The sequence below is a fragment of the Centrocercus urophasianus genome, unplaced genomic scaffold, assembly GCF_019232065.1.
Source record: "Centrocercus urophasianus isolate 14NV4802_14NV808 unplaced genomic scaffold, USGS_Curo_1.0 seq_9, whole genome shotgun sequence".
Classification (NCBI taxonomy): Eukaryota; Metazoa; Chordata; class Aves; order Galliformes; family Phasianidae; genus Centrocercus; species Centrocercus urophasianus.
Genome location: NW_024885532.1, coordinates 29,093,299 through 29,117,743, shown reverse-complemented (window position 1 = coordinate 29,117,743; position 24,445 = coordinate 29,093,299). Strand labels below are relative to the sequence as shown.

At 37.8% G+C, this 24,445-nt stretch overlaps 1 protein-coding gene across 1 annotated transcript in view; it reads left to right on the top strand.

Moving 5' to 3' along the window:
• The window catches only part of FRY (FRY microtubule binding protein), a 160,017-nt gene that overhangs the window by 98,079 nt on the left and 37,493 nt on the right, over positions 1 to 24,445 (top strand). Inside the window, exons 34-46 of the mRNA XM_042839018.1 lie at positions 1,982 to 2,150; positions 2,898 to 2,988; positions 5,396 to 5,478; positions 8,509 to 8,659; positions 9,235 to 9,338; positions 12,532 to 12,717; positions 14,966 to 15,164; positions 15,800 to 15,921; positions 16,791 to 16,978; positions 17,904 to 17,998; positions 19,854 to 20,455; positions 22,017 to 22,114; positions 22,203 to 22,373. Coding sequence (XP_042694952.1) covers positions 1,982 to 2,150; positions 2,898 to 2,988; positions 5,396 to 5,478; positions 8,509 to 8,659; positions 9,235 to 9,338; positions 12,532 to 12,717; positions 14,966 to 15,164; positions 15,800 to 15,921; positions 16,791 to 16,978; positions 17,904 to 17,998; positions 19,854 to 20,455; positions 22,017 to 22,114; positions 22,203 to 22,373 — 2,259 coding nt within the window. The remainder of the gene's footprint in view (positions 1 to 1,981; positions 2,151 to 2,897; positions 2,989 to 5,395; positions 5,479 to 8,508; positions 8,660 to 9,234; positions 9,339 to 12,531; positions 12,718 to 14,965; positions 15,165 to 15,799; positions 15,922 to 16,790; positions 16,979 to 17,903; positions 17,999 to 19,853; positions 20,456 to 22,016; positions 22,115 to 22,202; positions 22,374 to 24,445) is intronic.

Below are 24,445 nucleotides of genomic sequence, written 5' to 3'. Positions count from 1 at the left end.
GATCTTTCCATGAGTTATGAACTTTCAGCACGTCCTTTTTCCAAAAGTATTTCCATCCCACAGCTTTAAGCAGTTTACCTCAACTCCTCTTACTACTCATAGCGCCCATCTTTCTTTCTTCAAAGTCCTTCTAAGCCCTCTTCTCAGATTTTGCAAAATCTGAAAATGTTTTCAAGTTCCACAGAAACATAAAGCCTGACTGTGCTTACAAATTGCCCTTCAATTTTGACTTTGTCTGGAGTAGGAAAATACACCAAGCTTATCGCATGCATCTGCTCAGTGTTTTGATAATGCCCTGGAGTTTACAGATAAGAAGTTGTAGTTGACTCTGTTAACTATTCAAGACAGTTGATGCCATAAACATGTATCTCCAATTAGCATGTAAATAGCAGATACAGTTTTGCAAATAAAGATAATTCAAACATTTTATCAGCACTGCTTCAGCTCATCTGGGCTCAAAAGATCTTAAAGTTGCAGGATTGCCGGTTTACCCAGTTCCCTTTGGAGCCCTCTCCATCTCAAGGCAGTCACCAGCTGCTTCATGACTTCAGCCATCTGTTCTGCTTGTGTGTGCTTAAGCCAAAAGCATTCCTTGATTCCTTTTTTTAAAAATTATTATTATTTTTTCAAGCAGCTGAGTTCACTGTTTCATCTTTTATACTTGCACCTTCTTTAAGCATTTTTTTCCCAGTGCCCTGATGTAAATTGCTCACCTGTTCTTTCTTTTACATCTACTGAAAAACTTCTTAGAAAATTTGAAATTCAGGAAACCCTTCCACAGAGACCTTTACTGTCGAGTACGTGACCCCTTCTGGTGAGAAAGTAGTTGAATGTAACACCATGAGCCCAAGTAGAAACAAGACTCTGAAAGGAAATTGAGTTGTATCTGGGAAGTCATTGGGAGCATATAGCATGGAAGGGTAAAACAGACTATGAATGTCCATTTTCTCTATTTAAAAAAAATAAAAAGAAAAGGAAAATATGAAGAGTGAAAGAGAAGCAGCAGGAAGTTCTAAATAAGAAATTAGTTGTAAGAACAGCAGTACTTGTTGAGATCAAAAGCCAATTCAGTCCAATGTATTAGCATCGTTACAAGTATTTGTTTAGGGACATCTTTAAAACAAAGAAGGCAAGCAGAGAAGAATGCTTCTGCATATAGTTTCTCAGCTGCTGCACTTTATGAAAGAAAATGGTTTTGAGCCAGAGAAAGTCTTCGTTTTTAGTAGTCATCAACATTTTCAGCCTAGTTTTATGTCAGTCTCTGGGCAGTCTACATTACTGCTGTGCATACTGTAAAGTTTGAGGCCTTGTTAAGTAACACAAAAGGTGTTTTTACCTGTATTTCTGTAAATTATGCTCTCAGATTTTTCAAATCAGGTTGCATGAAGTCTACATACACAGTTGCTCTGCCGTTTTCCCCTATCCTATTACTTTAGTTGCAGATACAAGTAGCTCCTGAGAGCCTGACCTACTCTTTGTGGCTACACCTACCTGTCTTTAACATCAACCATTATCTGGAAATACAGACATGAACTTTTGGGTGGATGTGGCTTTATAGATGAGATCTTTGCTCTGTGTAAGGTAGTTAGACTCATCTCCATCAGCAATTGTATACAATTAAACTGTAAATCCAGGAGTATGATTCAGAGTCAGTGCTGATATCCTTAAATGCTGGATACAGGGTTAGTTGGTTTTGTGTGTTTGTATTACAAATAATTTATCTAAACAGATGATTTGTGGATGGTAACCAAACCTCTTAGATGATTAGAACACAGATTTGTTCAGCTGGCAAAGTGGTCTTGAAATCAAAGCAAGCAGTTGTATTTCTCTATGAACAAGAAGAATGCAGTTGTGTGATTGTGTGTCTGATCAACAGAAACATTTGCATTCTGGATATTTTCAGTTCTGCAATGTATGATATGTTTATTTCTTTAGAAATTCTCTTTGGGCAGATTTTAATAACTGAAATTTTCTTCTCTAGATAAAAAAGGTTGCAATATATCTATGTCGCAATAATACGATTCAGACAATGGAGGAGCTTCTTTTTGAGCTGCAGCAAACTGACCCAGTGAACCCAATAGTCCAGCACTGTGATAATCCTCCATTTTACCGTTTTGCTGCCAGTAACAAAGCCTCAGCTGCAGCTTCTGGTATGATCTAAGTATACTTTTTGGTTGTGTTTTCTACTCTTTCCAGTCTCCAAGTCTTTGAAAAAAAGTTTCCTGTTTACTTTTGTACCCATTCAGATGTGTATTTATATAAAGTGCAAGTTTCAGGGCTTTGTTGCACATCTAAATTACAGTTCCTTTAAATTCCTAATGTTGCATAAGTTTTGTAAACATACATGTAATATACTTTATATATTTGGTATAGTTCAGAATTCATGAGGCGGTTCTATTGCTCTCACTAGTTTCTCAGAACAGGAAGGCATCACTAGTGCTGTCATTGGTGATGAAGTCATCACAGAACTAACAGCTGAAAACCGAGAAATTCAACCAAGTGGCAATTCCATTTTCAAAGGCCTGGGGCTATTTCAGTTGGCCATAGTCAAAGCTGGATAAGAGACACTCAGCCCAAATTCAACCTGGCCAATGTTTTGCGAGGTTCTTGGTAAACGAATTAGGTCAGGTAAGAATGAGCATAGTCCAAGGAGTTAAAGAGCATCACTGTGTTGATCTGCCTCTTGAAGCGTGTAAACTACAGCTCATTCAGCCATGCAAGCAGATCATGTTTTGTAGAGGTGGCAGTATTCATTCTTTTGTGCAAGTTGTATTTCAGTTGTATTAGCAGCATGATCTCTTTGGCTGTGACTACTGAAGAAGTTAAAGTTATATGCTTTTATTTGTGCATATTGTCTGCAGCACATAACAGGTTTCTTGTTGACATCTCATATACAGGAACCACCTCAAGCAGTAACACTGTTATAGCTGGCCAAGATAGTTTTCCTGATGTAGAAGAGAACAGAATTGTGAAAGAGGCTGATGAAAGGTTTGTGACTTCTTTTTCTCCAAAATGTATGTGTTTTCCTGGTGTAAGGGTTAGATGTTGAGCAAAGTTCAGCTTGTTTTCTGAAAATTCATGATGTTTAGAAGGATCCTAAGTGGCAGTGTCCTAGTAAAACCGTTTTTAAATGAGAACATGTATAAAAAAGCTGTTTACATGGTTCTCGCTCCTGACTGTTGTTTAATAAATACATGGCAATTGAACATCTGTTAAACCTACACTGAAGGAATTGTGCTATTTGGATCATGTTTTCCTTGGAATTATCTACGAAGGAGAGAGAAATTCATTGAATCTGTATGAAATGATATATGTTGGAGTATTTATTAAAAATCAGGTTAGATGATACCTTTTTATTTCACAGACAAGTAAAATTTAGTTTGGAGATTTATGTCTATGATTGCTCCATTTTTCTGGATGAAGTGTTTTGCAGAGGAAAATGATGTAACATATTTTGCTTAGAAACCATATGCTCAGTCTTTTATTACATATAGCAAATGCTATGAAGTGATGGAGTAAATGCAAAGCTTGAAGCCCACCTGATACTCAAGCACAGATGTGTTTTTTTTCTCTTACTGAAACCCACTTATATTTGTAAGAGAACTTCTAATAGCATTTATTAGTAAGTGTATTAGTATTACATTAGCCTGTTGCTCCTGATAGTGACTAGTATAATTTCAACATTCCAGTCCACCTTTCAAAGGCTGAGGCTTAATGGTACAGAAACAGTTACATGAGGGAACATTTCTGTCCTTCAGACTGTGTACTGTATGTGTGCATGTTTGTGTGTGTAGAGTTAGATTTAGATTACTTTTTAGTTGAATTGAAGATAAGTTGAATAAATTTCATTTCCTGGCTTACTTCAAATCTAACTATGTTTCCAGCATTGCTTACATGAGTAATATAAATGAAGGTTTTTGATAGTTAAATCTGCCAGAGACTGCATGATAAAGCTCAGATAGTCATGTGAAATAATTTCTTAAAATTCCTTGCTGGCATTTACATTATTAAAGATGGTAGTAATGGTAAATGCATCTGTACTTCTCAACTAAACTTAGAACTCAGTCTTAGAATGTCCAAGGCATATTAAATAATGTTTACAGAAAGTAACAGATTGTAAACCAACAATTCTCATTAATGGTGGTACTTTGAAATAACACAAAACTAATAACATGGCTATTTTTATGCAGAAGCAATATAATGTTAAATGAAAGGCTGAAAGGCCTTTGAAGTATCTCTCAGTGATCCAGAATTTTCTGTGTGTACAAGTTCAGCATTCAGTTATAGCATAGATTAACAGGATAATATTGCATTAACTTTAGTTCTAATGTTTAACTTTTTGATAGATAGTATAATATTATCTCAGTGCCTGTCATCTGACATAGTGAATCGTGTTTGTAATATCACTGTGTGTTAGAGAGTTTCAGAGAGTGTATTTGTTTAAAAAATCTGCCCTGCTCTCAAGCTGTTTCTATGGCCTATTCTTCACCTGTTTCGTATCAGTTTCTCTCTACATATTTCTCTATTTTTTTTTTTTTCATTTTTATTGTGCCCTAATGAGACTGTCTGCTTTGGAAATTTTATAATATATGAATGGATAACTAAATGGCCTTCAGTATGCATGCACATTATCAGTAAGAAATTGTACTGAATGTTGTGGAGAGAACCTTAAGGCTTCTTTTGTTTGATAAAATTCTTTTAACACAGTTAATTTCCTATCTTTGCATAAACCATCGTGTTTTACATCATCACTGGTGTGAGCCTCCAGCATGGCCCCTCTCACTGCCACTTCAGGTCCTGATAACACGGACAGCATAGGCAAATGAAGGAAGCACCAATAAACAGTTTATTTGTCATGGCACATTTGAGGACAGTTGTGAACAGTTCGTTCTATCTTTAATATTCCATGACGACTCTGCTTGACACGCTCTTGCAGTTGCAGGATTATCCTACTGAAGGATTATCTGCTGCCATTCTTGTTGCTTTGATAATTGTGTAGGCTCAACATTGGACTATTCAGTCAATTACTGGTTTAGCATTTTGCCAGAATTTTGGCCATGAACGTGGGCTGTGACAAAATACCCACTGTAAACAGCTTACATCCAGGCCAGCTTCAGCACAGTTTCTTACTTCAAAAAAAGCAGCCATGTGCAGCATGAGAATTCCCCCTCTGCTAAATTTTACAAGCTCATGACCCAGCAGCGCCTTTTTAGAACTCAGAAAAGTCTTGTAAGAGCCTGTTTTTATGAGCATAACATTGTGTTCAGAGTTTTGTCTACTCCCACATAAAAGCGAATGCATGAGGAAGTGGTTTTTTTGTAAAGTAAGCACGTACATAAAGCCCAGATGTTTGATGTCAGTGTGTTTTTAATGAAGATTTTTCTTGTATTTGAAGGTTCAGTAATGTAGTCAGAGCACATACTCGACTAGAATCAAGGTACAGTAATAGCTCCGGAGGATCTTATGATGATGACAAAAGTAAGTTCTGTTACTCAATTTGATTAAAGTTCTGTTGTTTGATGGGAGAGGAAAACATTCTTCTGACTGTGGGAGGCTCTCTGTTTAACTTCTGTGTAAATAGCAATGTATCATCAGCATGAAGAGTGTGTCCCTGTTTTACCTTCATACCTCATTTATTTCCTTTGTTTAACTTCAGTCAAACCTACTTAAAGGCAAGGGAACTTCACTGAAGCAATAACAGAGAATTCTCCTGTCAGTAACACACTGCACTGTACGCAGCAAGGTGAAAAACATTCTAGAGCATTGCAACAAATACTTTGAATTGCTCCCTTTGCCAGCATTTCCCTTCAATTCAAGTACTGTTGTAGATGAAGAAAGGATTTAGTAACTTCCAAAACAAAGCCTTACCTTTTTTAGCTTTTCTCTGCTGTCTGCAACCAATATCTAACTACAATATGTAAAACTCTGATAGCTGGGGAATGACATAGGGCTCCAGAGTGTAGTTCTTCATTGTGTATTTGTGTTGAGTAGACTCTTAGCAGATCCTTGAAGATAACCAAGATATTTCCGTCTACTATTGAATTACATATTTGCCATTTGGATAACCTATCTGATTTCTGAAGTGAATCATAAAGAAGCCAACCTATAGAGTTCAGTTAAGACCTAACCAGTTGTATAAAGGCAAGACTTTCTTATAAAAATTCATTTCTGTCGTAGTTGAGTCAGGTAAAATAATACAGAAGCCATAATGTGTTTCTTTGGTGCTAAGGACACCAGATGGAGATGGTATTTTGACATAAAAAGTAGAAGAGTTTATATATTCTTCCAGACAAATAATTTTTTTGTCAATACTTGTCTGCAAAACATAGAAATAGGCTGACTTTTACTGTATCAGTAACAAGTCTTCATAATTAGAAAGTACAATATTTACAAAATACTGCATAAGTACATTCTGCAGTATTTAAATACACATAACAAGTGCTCAACATATTCAACTCATCGGGTTTTACTACAGTTATCTGGTTCTCATAATTGTCTTTGAGTGCTGCAGTTATTAAATTTCTTCAGCAGATGTTAATTGGAGTACCAGCACTAATCTGATCTGCATGAGCAACCTTTCAAAACAGAAAATTTTTATATTATCAGAACATTCCCCACAAGGAGCTGGTTTTGACAAGGGCTTTTGGTAATGAAAAGAATTAAAATGCTGAAATTTTCTTTGGGTTTTTTGGAACTTCTCCTCCAACCACTGCTGAAATGATTGTTCCTTCCTGCACCTGCAGACTTTGTAGGAACAGGGGTTCTTTCCACAAATATGTGAATACCTAGATGTAAAATTAAATTCTTTTCATTCATGTATATAGATCTCTGTATAGAAAGTAATTTTTGTATCATTTGTCAAGCTGGAATATAAATAATGCAGCCTCCATTAAAAAAGTGCAACTTGCTCCCTTGGGCAGGCAGCCTGGGCTTCCAGGGACTTGGTTGTCTGGCCTCCCTCCTCTCCAGTCTACTTGAGCATACAGGCATTGCTGAAGATAGAAATAGGAAACAGATTCCTCCAAGACAGGGACTCTTGTTCAGGAAAAGGTTGTTTGTTAAGGTGCAAAATGCTTCTTTATTTTTCTCGGTCCATTACATAAATCCATGAAAAAGTAAGTGAGGAACTCGATCTTAGTGAGGATTTTAGGAAACAGTTTTATGTGAAACACTTAATCTGGTGGTTATGAACAGTAACTGTGCAGTGCTTTTATGTGAAAAGCATTTGGCAAATGTTTTCTGGTTAATCCTCATAAGATGAGTAAGTGCACTTGCTGTACTTTGCTACTTTATCAAGGCACTTTATTCTGCTTTATCTATAAATAATAAATCATCCTCCAGAGGATGAGAGAAACAAGTGGAGGTATAAATCATAAAGAATTGGAAGGTCTCTTGGAAGTCTAGGGCTGAAGAATGGGAATAATAAAGTTGGCGTTATAGTACCAATTGCAGAAGGTACTGTGTTGAAGAGCTGCTGAAGAGCTGGAAAGCTGGTGACATTTTATCAAAATCATTTAGTGATGTTTAATAGAAAATCTGGCTCTGGTACTTCTTGAAGCATCAAAACACTGTGTCCTATGGCAAAGCCAACAAGGACGAGGTACATACAGGTAAAACCAAAAGGCTGAGGAGAGTGGTGAGAATTTCAAACCTACCTGAAATTAAGTGTAACAACAACACAACAAAGCAAAAAAATAGCATTCTCACTGCAAATTCATGAGGGACAACGGTTAGGCATTTCTCAGGAGCATGCTTTCCATGGCATCTTATTGCAGACTGCCAGACCTGAGAATTAAAAACTGACTAATGGGAAAGTCAAGAAGAGTGAAAGGGAATAAAATGCAAGATAGATGAGCTCAGCTGTGCACAGTTGAGAGAAGACAGAAAGTGGTGAAAACAGCTTACTGGACTACCACTGCAATAAGCAGGAAGAAAAAAAAATCCTATTTATTAAAAGTACATCAGCTACTGAAGTGAAATTAAACACATATTTCAGAAATTCAGTAATTCAACCCTACTGAGAATGATTTTTATATTCCTTGTATCTTTTTCCTAATCTGGGACACTTTATTTCTGCCTTTGTAGCATCACTCAGCAGGGTACTGCTGGTGGGGAGTTGCAGGAATGTGTCACTGGCACAGAGCTCCTTGCAGCAGATGGCTTCCGACATCTTCCTTGGCTGAACTTTCCTCTCATTTTTGAAAAGAAAGTCTGTTGCTTGTTGGTTTGTGATCTGGATCCAAAGCAACTAAGTGACAGTAGGGATTCAGCTGCAGCATGTACAATTCAGTACTGTCTGCCTGGAATGTGCTTAATTTCCAGCAGCGTGAAAGAGGGATTAAAAATGCATCACTTGTTATTGAACACTGGAATTTGCAAACCTAATGTCATCTTATCACATTATTCCAAACAGCTGAGCTGATGCGTTAGCATAAACTCTATTTTATTATTTCTTCAAGATTACTGACGAGGTTTTTCCGAACCCTGTTTTAATACTTTTCCATGCAGATGACCCTGTTTCTCCATATACAAGCTGGCTACTGAATATTGTTGAAACCAAACAACCACATCCCCTGCCTATGCCTTACAATGGAGGATGTTGGGCACCACTTGTAGACTACCTCCCAGAAACTATCACACCCCGAGGACCCCTTCACAGGTGAGCAGTTTCTCATTCTGACAGTGAGATGCTTCATCTTACTGGTTGGCCATCACTGAACAAACCTGTCCCACCATTCAGAACATTTAAAAAATGAATCTTGAATTTCTCCTGAGTTCCTGCACTTTGATGTTAAAATAGATCTTGCAGTTCTTACGGATTTGTACTAGAAAGTCTATTTAAGTATAGGACATCACTCTAAGAATCAGACTGAAGCAACGAAGCCAAAAGAGAAAAGGGAAATTTGTCTTTCCTGAGCCTGTTTGACTGTTATTCATAGCATTTTTTTCTACTTGATCTATTATTCTAACTGGGCTATGTATATTATGAAATTCCTCTTTTACATCATTTGTATTGACATTAAATGATCTTCTCAGTAATAGATACTTACCTGCTTAATACTGTAACTAAGTTACTTCAACATTAATCATATTGAGAAATATTGCACATTTGGAAGTGTGTAGTACTGAATTTTACAATGTTGAGATTTTATTTCTTCTGAAATAATAGTTGTCACATTGATATTTTTCCCATCTCCAAGAAGTTTCAAACTGATCCAGTGATTTAATTTCCAGGTGCAATATTGCTGTTATCTTCATGACTGAGATGGTAGTGGACCACAGTGTAAGAGAAGACTGGGCCCTTCACCTCCCTTTGTTACTACATGCTCTCTTTTTAGGTAAGGCCAGCAGAACAAAAAAAAAGGAAAAAGGTGTGGACTTGTGGGATTTTTTTTTAATGATTTCCTAAAAAAATATTTTTAAAAATTGAAAGACAGATAGAAGTTTGAAGATACTCAACTTTCTAAAACATCTGTAGTAAATGTAGAACCCACCTAGGAGAAAGGCACATGAAACTCAGGCTTTGTACATTTTTATTTGTGATGGGCAGCTGGCCAGTCTGTGCATGCCTCAGACGTGAACTACAGGCACAAGTGCCCCCTCTTCTCTTTGCAAAAGTATTATGTAAGAGAACCAAGATGAATGCATTGCAGAGACAGTGAAGGTAGGACACGGATCATTGGAAAGCAAGCTTCATTAGTTTAACTGCTAATGGAATACTTTGTTATGTTTCCTGTTACTTACTTGAGCTTACAGGCACTCCTTTTCCTTCACTGCTGTGTCTATTCCTGACCATAACCCAATTCAGCCAGAGGGTGATACATTTCTTATCCTACCACTTACTGTTAGGAAAACTGCATGGCCTATTTTTTTAGCTCACAGGAGCATTTAGCATTACAAAGCCTACTGCTTTTCACCAATCAACACAGCTAGAGATTTATAAAATAAATCTGGAGACTGTGGTCCACTTTTCATTTCCTCATCATAATTACCACCAAGCTTAGTCACAGGCAACGTGGCAGGGGTCTGCTGTTCAGCAGGTGATAAAGATTTAGCTGGAAGTTCAGAGCACAGTGATAGAATGTATGAGATATACTTTGGTGTGCAGCTGAAGAAGGTATTTCATTCTCCTTTTCTGTTACTCTGTTATCAACTGTTCTACTGGCAATTTTTTCAGGAGGTTTTTTTTTTTTTGAAAATGCATATTCATCAAATACTCAAATACTGTGCATTTTTGCAATGGTTTCAGAACACATTTCAGTAAACACAATAAGAACAGCTAGGAGCATGCTGGAAAGGACTTCCTGGGTCAGTCTCATTGAGACATTTCTCATGTATTCCTCACTTAGAAGTTCAATTCCATTTTTTGGCTGCCCATAACAATTTTTTTTCTTTTTATGTCAGTATCAACCTTTCAAGTATAAGAGGAAGCTGAATAAGAAATGTCTAAGTGTGTGAATCAAATGAATAGCCATTAACTGTTGAAACAACCTCTTTAGTATGATTTGAAACAAGTTACTGTAACTAGCAATTGGGGTTAGAAGTTCTCAGAAGAAAACAAATAGAACAGAAATAGAATGTAACAGGGTGGTTACTTCAATTAAGAGAGCTGTAGGGAGCAATCAGGGAATGCATGCAGAAACACAGAATATTGGTAATCTGTTGTAAAAATGTCATTACTGATTATTTCATGTGGTAATGTTTTAACATTGTAGTATTTGGTGAGAAACAAGCAGCAATTTTGAATATCTTTTGAGACAGTCCCTTGGCTAAGAGCTTTCAATTCTTAAATGTGAAATTGAAGTCAAATGTGAAAGCAAAGCAGTAGCTAAAATGACATCATAGCCTCTAGGCTTCAAATTCAGTTTCTCAAGAGCTGTTACACAGAATAATTTCTGTAGTTTATAGTAGAGCTCTATTGTGATGGTATAAGGAAGCAATGCTAAATGTGTTAGCCACAGATATGAATGTGATAGAAAATGGAGTGTTTCTGTCCTATTGGCATGTGAGAGGCCAGATGCATCTGACTGAAAAGGATCCTGGCAATAGTATGGTGGCTACCTGGGGAGCCTTTGTCCTTCTGTATATCAAGAAGACTGGGGCAATACTGTAGTGAAATAATTCTATGACAGATGTGTTTAATATGCTAGTGTGAACCTGCCTATGTCAGGAGTGTGTTAGAAGCACTGCTATTCAACTCTTCTGCAACCAGTGTGAAATTAGATGAGACAGCAAGACTATTCTACCATGAAAACATGTCCATGCCACAGAAGTGTATCCTCTCAGACACTCTTTCAAATTAGAGAATGGCCCAGCACCACAGAAGGACAAAGAACTTCTCACTTTGTATATGTCAATATTTGTTTATAATCTTAGAGGTTAAGTATTCTTCAGTCACAATTACTGCCAATACAGAATTTATCTCCAACCAAGATAACTTGTTGTATTTTTTTCACTCCTGAAAGCATATGTTAAAACAGGATAGGTTGGAATCATTATCTCCAGGCAGACGGAAGGAAATGGGGAAAGGAGAATAGGAGTAGCGACCTAAAGAAGCTGAAAAAGTGGTGGAGAGGTTAGCAGTGCTTCTTTTGAAGGCTATAGGCAGATGGGTGAGGCAGAATCACAGGATCTCCAAAGAGGTGATAAGATGAGCCGAACGCTCATGACTCAGACTATGGCAATATGAGCAGCTGCATTTTTTCAGGCCAAACAAGAACCAACAAGAAAACACTTGAGTTGAAAGGCTTGCTGGCTGCTGCCACTTTGAGTGAAGAAGCTGCTTTTTAAAGAGAAATATATGCTATGAAAAGTAGAAGAAAACAATTGAAATATTCAGCACTAAAGTGCAAGAAGGTTTTTGTAGATACCATGTAAGATACTGAAAGAGAATTGCAAAAATGTTTATAAAATTAATTTTATGAAAATCTGCTTCCTTTATGTTGGTGATTTATGATTTATTTTGATTGTTAAAATCTGGGAGCACACAAACAGCAATAGTGCTGAGAAGATCAGGGTCCTTCAGTGCTAGACCTTCAGTTTCAGTTCTGCACCCTGAACTGATGATTCATTTCTCATTCTGTCTCGCTGGTAAGTGGCATTCTTTTTCAAGGAGTTTTGTCTGTCAGTTCCTTTCCTATAAACCAGCATTTACCTCTTACAGTTTGTAGTAGCTTTAAAACTGTCCTCTGTGCAGGAAAGCAAGATACTATAATAAGCAAAGTAGATATGGCCACCAACAAAAAGCTCTCATCTGTCGAGGTTTTCTGGCCCTAGTGAATTGATGCTGCAGTGAGACGTAATGCATAAACATATATTGCTATACATTACTTTGTGTCTTCTGAGTGGAATCTCTGTCTGGCATACACACAGACCTTTGAAGTAAAAACACAAGTAGCCGTGTCCGGAAATACTGCGTCTTGTTTGTTTGCACTGTTACCATGAACTGCCTTGGAATTTTTGCTATTTCTGGAATGTGAACTTGTTTATTACTGCTTTGTATTCAGTGATTGCTGTAACCTTTCCTTTTAGGTCTTGACCATTACCGCCCTGAGGTCTTTGAACATAGTAAGAAATTACTGCTTCATCTTCTGATTGCACTGTCTTGCAATAGCAACTACCAAGCCATCGCATCAGTGCTTCTTCAGACCAGAGAGATGAATGAGACCAAGACTCTGACAGTACAACCAGCCTACCTACCTGAATATCTTTATACAGGTAACAGAGATCAAAGAGAAGAGAAAGAAAGCTGCATTGCACCGAGTTTTGTGAAAGTAGAATGTAAAGGTTGTTTTCCTAAAATGTAACTGTTTCGATAAATATAAGTAGTAAAGTAGCAAATCCAAAGAGTTTGAACTAGTATTAATTCCATGTGAACCACATCCAAATTATTATTAAATAACTTCTCATGATAGTGAGAAAGTTGTCTGCATTAAGCAAAATATATAATGTGAACTTTTTAAACATAACTATGGCTAATGAACTCCTAACTTTCCCCTCATGGAGCCAGGAGTGCTTTAAATAAGGGCAATCAGCCCTCATTTAAAAAAAAAAAAAAAAAAAAAAAGGAAAAAAAAAAAAAAGGAAAAAAAAAGGAAAAAGGAAAAAAAAAAAGGAAAAAGAAGAAATACTTTCAGTACGTGAAGAACAGCTGGAATATGCAGCTCAGATGTTCCATTCTTACGTTAAATTTGACATGCTATAAACCCTCCCTTATACCCACAGGTGCAATTCATTTCTGTCCTGAAATCTGTTTCTGCTTGACTAGACTTACTTCATATCTCTCTGAAATGGATGTTCTGTCAGCTTTTAGCGGTTTACCTGGATTTAAGGAATTGGTTGGGAGCAGTTTGTTGAAAGCATGTAGCTTACTACTGTCATTTAATATTACTGAAAGCAAGCATTGAGATTTGAAAGAGTCACAGAACCAGTGTGGAGTTATGGAGGTGGGATTTGTTGTCTGGAAGATGGTGAAGAATGTTGTGATACACTGAGAAGTGGAAAGATCATCAAATTAGTGGTGTTTCCTTGGTTCCTTGGGAATATAGCCAAAGTAATAAATACCTTCAGCTTATAAAGAATATTGATAACTGATTATTCTTTTTGATGGGCTACAAAGGATTGCTTTTTAGATAATGAGAACAGGGATATCAGTAAACCTATTCAAGATTACTCAATTAGTTTGGCCTTTTTGGCCTTTTCAGTCTGAATAAATTCTGTGCAAAATTACCTCATGTATGAACTTCCCAAATGACTTTTATGTACATCTCTTTTCCAGTACAGGCCCATGAATTATTAAATACAGAATAAAATTCTTACATTAAGGTGTTACTGTTTTTCTGCCAAAATGAAATACTGTTTTCATTCCAGTCTCTGAAAAACATAGTTAGTACTCGGTGTCTTGGCCTCTTGTGTCACAAAAGGTTTTCAACACTTTGTGTTTGGATTCTTTTTGATCAGCTAATATAAAGAGCCAAAAGGTGGATGAGTAGCTATAGCAAAGAATCCTAAATGAGAATGTTTCATATGAGGTTCATTACACTTAATGTCAGACACCTAAACTGAGAGACTCCAAACTTGCAGTGTACAAGGGCTGCTACGAAAATAATGCTTTCTGTTTTATTATATCAGCCCATGATGTCAGAGTTGTATGTTGGTGGTATGGTAGTAGACACTGAACCTTCTGACTGATGTTTAATTACATTTTGTCACTGTGCAACAAATGGCAGCATAGGGACAGTCTGACAGAATGGCATCTGATATCGAAGTGCATAAGAAGCAAAGGTGTATCACTGAATTCTCCCATGAATTAAAAAATAAGGTACCCACTGACACCTGAAGAAAATAGGTCTTAGTTTCTGATTCCAGCTCTGAGGTTGCATGGCAAGTTTTTGATCCAGGAGACTGAAAACTTGCCACTTGTTTTACTTACTCACTTGAAAAATTACTTACTTGTTTAGCCTTAATGCTGAAAATATTTAATATGAATAGTCCAATCTTTACACAGTCAAACACTGTGTCTTTGTTTCTGTTTCATATGTAACATTGGGACAATATAATTCTCCTATGAAGGCCATCCTACAGAGTGCTTTACAATGTCCAGCTAGCCCAGGGAAATGAGCTGCATTTTTCCTGTACTTAGCTAACTTCAAAATCAGTTTTACAAAAAGGCATAATTCCAAATGTAAAGGCCATGAAGCACTTGTTTTTCAAGTACCATAGTCCTTGAGCAGTAAAAGAGAAAACTATCTTGACTTTGATATTCTTCATTTTGCAATGAATTTTGCACAGTTAAAAACATTGCCGTTTTCCCTCTCATCATTATTTGAGGGCTGTTACGTTCTGCAGGTTTCTCCCATGTTTCCCCATGGAAGCTCTGAAAAGATCTGCTTGGTGTGGATGTGTTCATTTGTAACACTGGCCCAACAGTGCATTCCATCTTTATCTCCTCCCTTTCTGCTGGCAGGTGGCTTTGACTTTCTGCGGGAATACCAGTCCTCTCCGGTGCCAGACTCCGGCTTGAGTTCCAGCTCCACCTCCTCCAGTATCAGTCTGGGAGGCAGCAGTGGAAATCTCCCCCAGATTACACAAGAGGTTGAGGACATGGACACTGCTGCTGAAACAGATGAGAAAGCAAACAAATTAATTGAGTTTCTGACTACCAGGTAGTGGAGATAAGCAGAAGTTACATTTGTACTCAAAATGCATCTTTTTATGTGTTCTCTGCAATTATCTGTAGCAATTTAAAGGATTGAAAGGAAAATGACTGAGCTTGCATAGTAATTACAGATTCCTGTTCCTCTTTTATTGATACCTGTAGTAGTAGGTAGGTACTTAAAAGCATTACAGTGTCAGGGACATGATAAAAAAATCTTGCCTGACAAGAATAAAATGTTTAATTAACGAATACCATTATGTTAAACAGTGAACTAATGGAAAAAGACAGTTTTTTTATTATACAGCTTGACAGGAGGTGCACAAGGCATATTGAAAGGCAATGGTGAAACTAATCCTAACTGCTGACTACAGCTGGCACATCCTAGGCACAATAACAAATTCAAAAATAGGGATTTGTTTATGCTGCTCTCCAAATGCTATAGCTTATACTTTGAGAGGTTTTGTACAATATAGCGTAGGTTATTTTCTTGTATCTTGCTCATGTGCATCTTTTCAGTTGCATGATTTCCAGATTGTGGCCCTGGAAATATCCGATCGGATTTACAGTTTTTGTATTTGATCTGATTACATTTATTTTAGACGACTCAAAGCTATTTTGCACTTTGTTATGTATTTCTTTAAGGGCATTTGGTCCACTGTGGTGCCATGAAGATATCACGCCTAAAAATCAGAACACCAAGAGTGCCGAACAGCTTACTAATTTTCTGCGTCATGTTGTATCTGTATTTAAAGATTCCAAGTCAGGTAAAAATATTTTTTTTGCTTTCATATCTGAAAGAATATTCTCTCAGGGTCATGCAGAATGTTTATCTACAGTGATTTAGTGGATCTGCTTGTGCAGAAGCACAAAATATTGCATGTCTTAAGAACGCTGAATGACATATGAAAGACTTGCTTTAGATGTTAAATATTCCTTCAGATCTGCTGGTAGACAGCCATTTGGATGAGTAGTTAGCAGATAAAAGCTCCTGTATGTCCCTTTGTTGAAATAGACTTTTGTTACAAAGTAAATGTCCTGTAGTAATTTGTTCTAGCATGTAAATTTTAGTTTTCATTTATCATGTTTTTGGAGCATAGGAAATGTACCAAACATAATTTGAATACCAGCACAGTCGCTAATCAAATATCTTCCAAGGCTGAAGCAGAATTGAAAATCAGTGTTTGTATTTCTATTTATATTAATGTTTAAAGATCTTATCCAAAGCCTAATGAAGCTCATAGAAGATTTCTAATTCAGCTTAGCTTTAAGTTTGGGAGTGTTTGCGTTGCTGCTGGTAAGAATGGTGTGCGGCTTCAAAGTTTGTCCAAGAATTGTAAAACAAGTTTGAAATCAGATGAAAAATATATTGTTCTGGGCAAAACATTTCCAGACTGAGAATTTTGAATTTGCAAAGTTTATTTTCTTACATTCTATGTGAAACAAATGTAAAAGTGGGAAGTTCTCCCCAAACAATATACTTCTGCATCCTCTGCATCCATTTCTTAGGGGCTATGGAGGGTACACTAGAACGTATGTTCTGCTCCCCAGAGTGTTAGTTCAGCCTGTATATGATCCACAGTAAAGTCTGTGAAAATTAAAAAAAAAAAGCCTGACCTACTGCTCTTTTGCTTAGGTTTTCATTTGGAGCAGCATCTGAGTGAGGTTGCTTTACAAACAGCTCTTTCAAGCTCTTCACGACACTACGCAGGTCGCTCTTTCCAGATATTCAGGGCCCTAAAACAGCCCCTTTCTGCACATGCATTATCTGACCTCCTGTCAAGATTGGTGGAAGTTATTGGAGAGCACGGGGATGAGATTCAGGTACGTGTGTACATCGTTCTTCACAGCACTGTTGATTTAAGATACGCTTAATTTAAAAATACAGTTTTAACAAGGTGTTCTGGAGTAAAGTGGTGCAAGGTATACAATGTGGCCTTAAAAAAGGGCTCCTCTGAATTTACTGAACCTAGATATACTCAAAGCCCAATTTAGGCTGTTACATTCTTACGAAACACCTAGAAGACATTTAGTAAATGTCACTGAATAATCTTCATGATGACCGTTTTTCTCTTTTCATGTCATTAATTTGTGCTTAAGAAGCCAGTCATCCTATCTGCTAATGTAATCCTACAGCATGGAATAGCCACCACCTCATTCTTCAGATGTTTAAATCTTTTTGAATAAAGAAATCCACACCATCCATAACAACACAAAACTTACACTGTCCTACCTTGATCCAGTCTTCCCTCAGTGAACTGAGATATTCACTCGGTTTAGCTAAATAGACTTTTCTCTCCTGCAGTCTTACAGGCAGAGCCTATTTGTTAAGAGATTCATGACTTACACAAAGAGAACTGCTAGCTCTTAATAAGAAATAGACTGACATTACTTCCATATTTTACGTAGGTAATGAAACTGCCACCAGATGACAGTAGTATTCTGTCACAATGGCTTGCATGGAATTTAAACCAGTGACCTGCAAAGTCAGAGGTTCTGTATGCCATTACTGGTCCCCTGATGAGATATGTGCTCTTCTTGCATGCCTTCATAGATCAGTCAGAGGCAGAAAATAAAACACACTTATAGTGACATTTTGATGCTCAGGGTAATGGCAGTGGTATGAATGTAGTTCTATTTTCAGAAGAAATCATTTTCAACAGATGACTTTATTTTATGAACTAAATATTATTGAATGTTCATTATTTTGAAAATCTTTGTTGAAATGACTAATCTCATGCATTGATAGGGGTATGTAATGGAAGCACTGCTTACTTTGGAAGCTGCAGTGGATAATCTGTCTGACTGTTTGAAGAACAGCGATCTTTTGACGGTGTTATCTCGGTAAGAGCCTGCTTCACCTAAGTGTATCTTTCTTTTTCTGTGTCTCATGATACAAAGTGTGTGGTTCTGCAACCTGACAGCATTAAATGATTTTTGATACAATTGGGTCCATTTGCAGCCTTCACAGAACTTGACTCAGAGCACGTCACAGCCAGACTTTGCAGCAGCTGGAATACTGTTGATAGAACTAATGGCACTTTCCAATGCTTTGTAAATTCTGTCATGTTGCCAACAGGCTATAATTTATTTAAATATCCTAGAAAAATATTATATTTTTTACTCTTTGTGTTTTTGTACCATATACTTTAAAACATATCTAGAAAAAAAGTTGTGGTTTAGAATATTGTTTTCATACATCATGTTATTCTCAGTTTTTTTCCTATACTGATTTTGCTGATGGTTTAGACTATCTTTCTGAGACTGCTGGCCTTGAAGTGGACATCTGTGCATTAAGGGAAAATTCAGGTTATTTCTGTAACATGGCTATTACCAGTACTGAGGGAAAACTAATGTCTGTTGGGCTCCTCATTGCAAGAACAGAATTGGGAATGTGTTAGCATTAAGTTACCAAGCTTTACCTAGAAGATAGAAAACACAGGGACGATTATTTAGATTGAATATTAGGAAAAATTTATCATCAGGAAGAGTGGTAATGCATTGGAGCAGTCTGCCCAGGGAAGTGGTGGAGTCAGGATGCTTTGGAAGTGTGTGGGAAACATGGAGGAATGATAATGAGGGAGATGGATTAGTGAGCATGGTGGGGATGGGCTGATGGTTGGACCAGATGATCTTAGAGATCTTTCCAACCCTGATGATTCTTTGATTCTATGATTTTATGTTTGCTGAAGCTAGCAGGTGAAGTATTGTTGTATCGTACTGCAGAGGAAAAACACAAGTATTGCCTAATGACAGAGTGGAGCTGGGGCAATACAGTTTCTGCTTTCTAGACTAAGAGATATTCTTCAGTGCATATTGTAGGAAAGAACAAGATGGAGCATCAAAGAAGAAACATTTCAGAAGGTAAAGGGATGCAATATTTACCTTAGCATTACTGATTCCATACGATCCTCTTCAAAGATTATAGGCAGTAGGGACTTAGAGTGTGATGAGGTAGGAAACAGAGTCAGGAATTTAACTGTTCTCCAGCACAAGCTTCCTTTACATGTATCAACACAGTGTGTTCATCTGTACAGATAATTGATAGGGATTGTCTGGATCATCATATGTTAGTTTATAAGGAGGCATAAATCACTGGAATTGAAACAGCTCAGCTTTCTGTACACTGCCTTCAAGAGCTATTAGGATTCAGGCAGAGGGAAGCTGTGACAAGGTTTCTGAAGGATGTGTACTAGCAAGGAGAACTTTGGCAGCCACACGACAGGTCTTCTGAGAGCAATGTGGCATATTGGTCATTCTGCTTAATATACAGTATTTTTAATTTCTACATTTCTCCACATTATTCCTTAAGCCACTGCCTATTTTTCCTGCCAGCTGCTAAGGTTTCTTCACTGATGAAGGCATTTTAAAGACCAACAGATTTCAATTCTACCACTGCCCCTTTTTATGGATGCTTCTACAAGTCACTTCACAGCTCTGTCTCTCCCATCCTCATGTCATTTAGACCTATTACACTGTGGGTTATCCTGTTATGATTTGGCGTTGTGCCATGTGAACCTTACTTCTATCATGTCTGTGAGAACTTCTGGAATAAAAAAGGCAAGATGCAGTAGACAGTTTGCTCATTTACTTTTTCTGTTTAAGTATTTGCATTTTGATAAGTACATGCATCCAGCATTTACAGGATTCAAGCTGTGCATTCACACTTCACAGTATATGTTCTTTGTTTTGGGTTCAGTTCATCTTCGCCAGATTTAACATCAAGTACCAAGCTGACTGCAAGCCGGAAAAGCACGGGCCAACTGAATGTCAATCCTGCGGGCAGTAACACAGCCACTGCTGAACGAAGCAGACACCAAAGGAGCTTCTCTGTGCCCAAGAAGTTTGGAGATGTGGACAAGTCCTCAGATCCACCTCGCAGTGCCACTCTAGACAGAATTCAAGCGTGCACTCAGCAAGGCCTTTCCTCTAAAACCAGAAGTTCATCTTCTCTGAAGGACAGTCTCACTGACCCATCCCATATTAACAATCCGACCAACCTACTGGCCACTATCTTCTGGGTTGCTGTGGCTTTGATGGAATCTGATTTTGAGTTTGAATATCTAATGGCATTGCGGTTACTGAATAAACTTCTGGCTCATTTGCCACTAGATAAAGCTGAAAACCGAGAGAAGTTAGAGAAGTTGCAAGGGCAGCTGAAGTGGGCAGACTTCTCAGGGCTTCAGCAGCTACTCCTGAAAGGATTTACCTCCCTTACTACTACTGATCTCACACTACAACTCTTCAGTTTGCTCACACCAGTGTCTCGAATATCCATGGTGGATTCCTCCCAAGCTATAGGTAAAAACAATATATTTTTCACTCTTGGTTTCTGTTGCTGTTATTTTTGATGTCAGACCTCACTAGGCTACCTGCATAAAATCCCAAATGGCACTTTCTCTTCTAATATAGAGCAGTCATTGTTTAGATTCATGTGCTTTTTGGAAGCTTCGTAGCAACACAGCATGTTTCTGAAGAGTGAATCTATTGCAAAGTAAGGCTTTGGAGGAGAGCAGTCATGTATTTAACAATTCACTTCTAGGGCTTAGCAGCTTATACAGTTTCTGAGTGCTGATAAAATTAACAATGAATAAGACAAACTTTACATAACCTATTTTTTCCACTTTTTCCATTGAATTATTATCCAGAATATTACAGATTATATGATTTAAATTAGTGCTTTGTGGGATTTTTCTTAGCACTGCACATATTGACAGTAAGGGTACAAATGCAGTGAACAGGCTTTCCCTCTGTAGGCACCTGTGTGTGGTGCTCCCTGTCCCTGGAGGCTTTCAAGGAGAGGCTGTATCAGGCCCTGGACAAGCTGATCTAGCTGCGTGTGTCTCTGTTCATTGCAGGGGAGTTGGACTAGATGGCCTTTAAAGGTTTTTTCCAACTCCATTCTATAATTCTGTGATTCTATATGATCTGATCTTCTGCTGGACATTTCACACATGGGCTGTGAAGTTCCCATCTGAAGGTATCTTTTTCTCTTCCTTGAGTGTAGAGGAAGCCCAGAGAAATTTTGCTCCTAACTTGAGCCCCATGTTTGATTGTATAAAATGATCATAAATGATCAGAAGGTTATTTTCATTAGTCCAGATTCTTTTCCAAAAAAACTGATTGTGTCTGGTTACAACAATTTGATAATAAGCTCTCAGCTCCCACATGAGTTGGAGTAGTTTTTGTTACAGCTCTGCATTACAATCACTGGCAGCCCTGAGCCAGCTATGACCTGGTACAGAAGAGCTGAATCCTTGCTCCTGAATGAGCCCATGTGCTAATGACAGGGGCTGCCTCTTCATGCAGGAGCCATCTACTAGCCTTGGAACCACACATTTGAGAAGTTCCATTTGACAACTTACACCTGAATTTTGATTCATTACTATTATTACTTGAGCAATGTAAAAAATGGAAGCTGTGTCTAGCAGCCCGACTAAAACAGTTGTTTGTTTATCACTGAATTTCTTCATGTGTTTGAGCAGCAGTGATCAAAAAGTCTCTAATGTTAAGACTGCTAAGTGGAAAAGGTAAAAATACTCTATAGCAAGAATAAGGAATATACTCTTGTGAGATATCCTGTAAATACCTGTTTCTGTGGTAGTAATAGTACTGTTTGCAGAAGTAGGTTCATGCTTTATAACATATTGGTGCCTAACTGATAGACTGGATTTTCAAACTAAGTCTCCCTTTAAAACAAGTGTGGTGTGGCAGTGGTGTGAACAATTTGACAAGGATCTGTGTGAGTTTATGGGTAATGTAATACTGAAACATGTGACCTGTCCCAAAAATACCATCTTAAAGATTGCTGTGACTGTTACCATCAGGAATATCCATTCTAATCTTTATTTTCCTGTTCTAGGATTTCCACTGAATGTTTTGTGTCTTCTGCCCCATTTAATTCAGCATTTTGACAGCCCAAACCAGTTTTGTAAAGACGTAGCTGAAAGGATTGCACAGGTATGAAAGTTATTTACTCTTTTGTACATCTTCAAATCTTTAAAATGCAATTTGTTCTTAATGTGTTTTGAAATTTATATGTACTTAGGTTTGTTTGGAGGAAAAGAACCCCAAGCTATCAAATCTTGCACATGTCATGACCCTTTATAAAACACACAGCTACACAAGGGACTGTGCTACCTGGGTGAATGTGGTTTGCCGTTATCTTCACGAAGCATTTGCTGATATTACTTTGAATATGGTTACATATTTGGCTGAGGTAAGTTTTCAGAGACTTCTTGCAGTTTTAACCTTTCTCTTGCATAACCAAAGAGCTGAATTTTGTGAGATTACTGGGGGATCTCTGTAACTATTATTCAACATGAAGAGTAAAGAGCAGAAATAACAGAAAAGAAACAGATTTACTGTAAGAAATTAATGTTTCTTATGACCACGTTCTTTGTCAAAAAGCTTAAGAAAAGTCAGCAGACATCTCTGATACTGACTGTCCACATATTTTCAAAATTTAGGGGTCCAGGCTGCTCACCCCCACTCAGACTTCAGGGCATGCTTGGCTCTCCCTCAAGTTGCAATTAATCACCGTGCTTGCAGACGAGAGCTCTAACAGTCGTGTCAGATCTTCACTGATGGTGAAAGCCATGACTCTTCTGTTAGAAACTAAACCAAGAACCTGAGATTTTTCTGTTTTCTAAATTCAGAGACTCTGAAAAGCTATTAGCTCTTCAAATATGCCAGCTCTGATTCCTCCAGAATTAATGATCTTATTCATTGGCAAACTTGAATTTCCAATGAACAAGTGCTATAAATACCGAGGTCTAAGCTCTTTCTCCTTTGTTTTCCCAGCCTTGGAAAGCATTTGCCCCTCTGTTTTACCTTTACTGTTGAATGCACAATTCTTGTTGTTGCTGCATCTCCACAAAGGCTGTTGAATGTGATCTTCGTTTGCCTTAATATGGTCTTAGGCACTTCCCCTTTAATGTAGTTTAGCACCAGGCTACTATATGAACAGCAAGTCAAGCAGGTTTTTGACCATAATTAAGTCACATTCCTCAGGCAACACCATCATCACAGGATGACAGAGTAGTAAGCACGACTTCCTTTCTCCATATTTACATTGACTGCAGCTCTGTTGAGTCATGTCTGGGGAGTGTTTGCCTGGGCACAGGGTAGCTGCCAGTCTGAACGAGTAGCAAGGGACAAGCAACCATCTTGTTCAGCCTGCTGTGCAGCCATGGAAAGACTTTTCCAGCATTCTGGATGTTTTTCTCCTTTTCTCATTAACTGATCCCCAGAGCAGCACAAAAAATGTTCTGCTGTCTCCTGTAAACCAATTGTGGGATACACTGTAAATATGTACAACTGAATGGGTTAAGAGCCGTACTGGGCAACCTCCAGTTGAATGTTATAGCTGCTGGTTATAAAGCCTGTGCTATAACAGTCCTGGCTCAGTCCCCAGTGCTTGAGCCTGTAGGGTACTGGGAAATACACAGAGCTTAGAAATAAAAATGTAAATGTTGCAGTGGTGACACCTCCACACACATGGGTTCACCTTCAGAAGGGGTCTTTCTGCCACAAATTATTACAACTGTGAGAACAAATGCTCTCAGCAAAAGACAAAAGCTTCAATTACTGCCATTTAGACAAAAACTTTCATTGATCTGTTTGATGGAAGATAATTACTTGTCAGCAGTAAGGGTATGAGCTGTATGGCTTAAAATGAGACATTTCAATAGTATCCAAACCTTGCAGTGGCAAGCAGTGCTCCTTACTCAATTCTACAGCTACAGCCATGGAAAATGAGAAATTTCATCTAGGCAAATATTTGGGGATCTCAGTTTACAGATGAGGAAAAATCATTGTTTTGCAGTGGAGTAGAATTTTGAACCTCTGCTACAAAAAAAAGAATACAAGCGAATAGCTAGAAGCCTACTTGATTTTATGTTAGATTTTTGCATATTCATGTTTAAAAGTCAATGTTGCAGCATGAGAGTACAGTCATCCTAGAAGCATATCTGAGTTAGCATGGGTCTTGTGTTAAACTAGCAATTTGTTAGACCAGGATCATTCTTAGGCTGAAACAGTCAATACAGGAGAAAGGGCAGGAAGCACACACAGATTGTAATGTGCCTATGGTAGATGTTCACTCCTCCTTGTTAGAGGACTGCCTGTGATGGAAACATGAACATTAATAACCCCTCCAAAGCCAAGAAATGACTAGAAGTTAAAGCATCTGCCGTGCAAGGTGAAGCACATCCTAGATCAGGTATAATCCCAATGCTACCTTGTCAACTGGGTGTGGCTTGTGAGATACCTTCTATATTCTCACCTCAG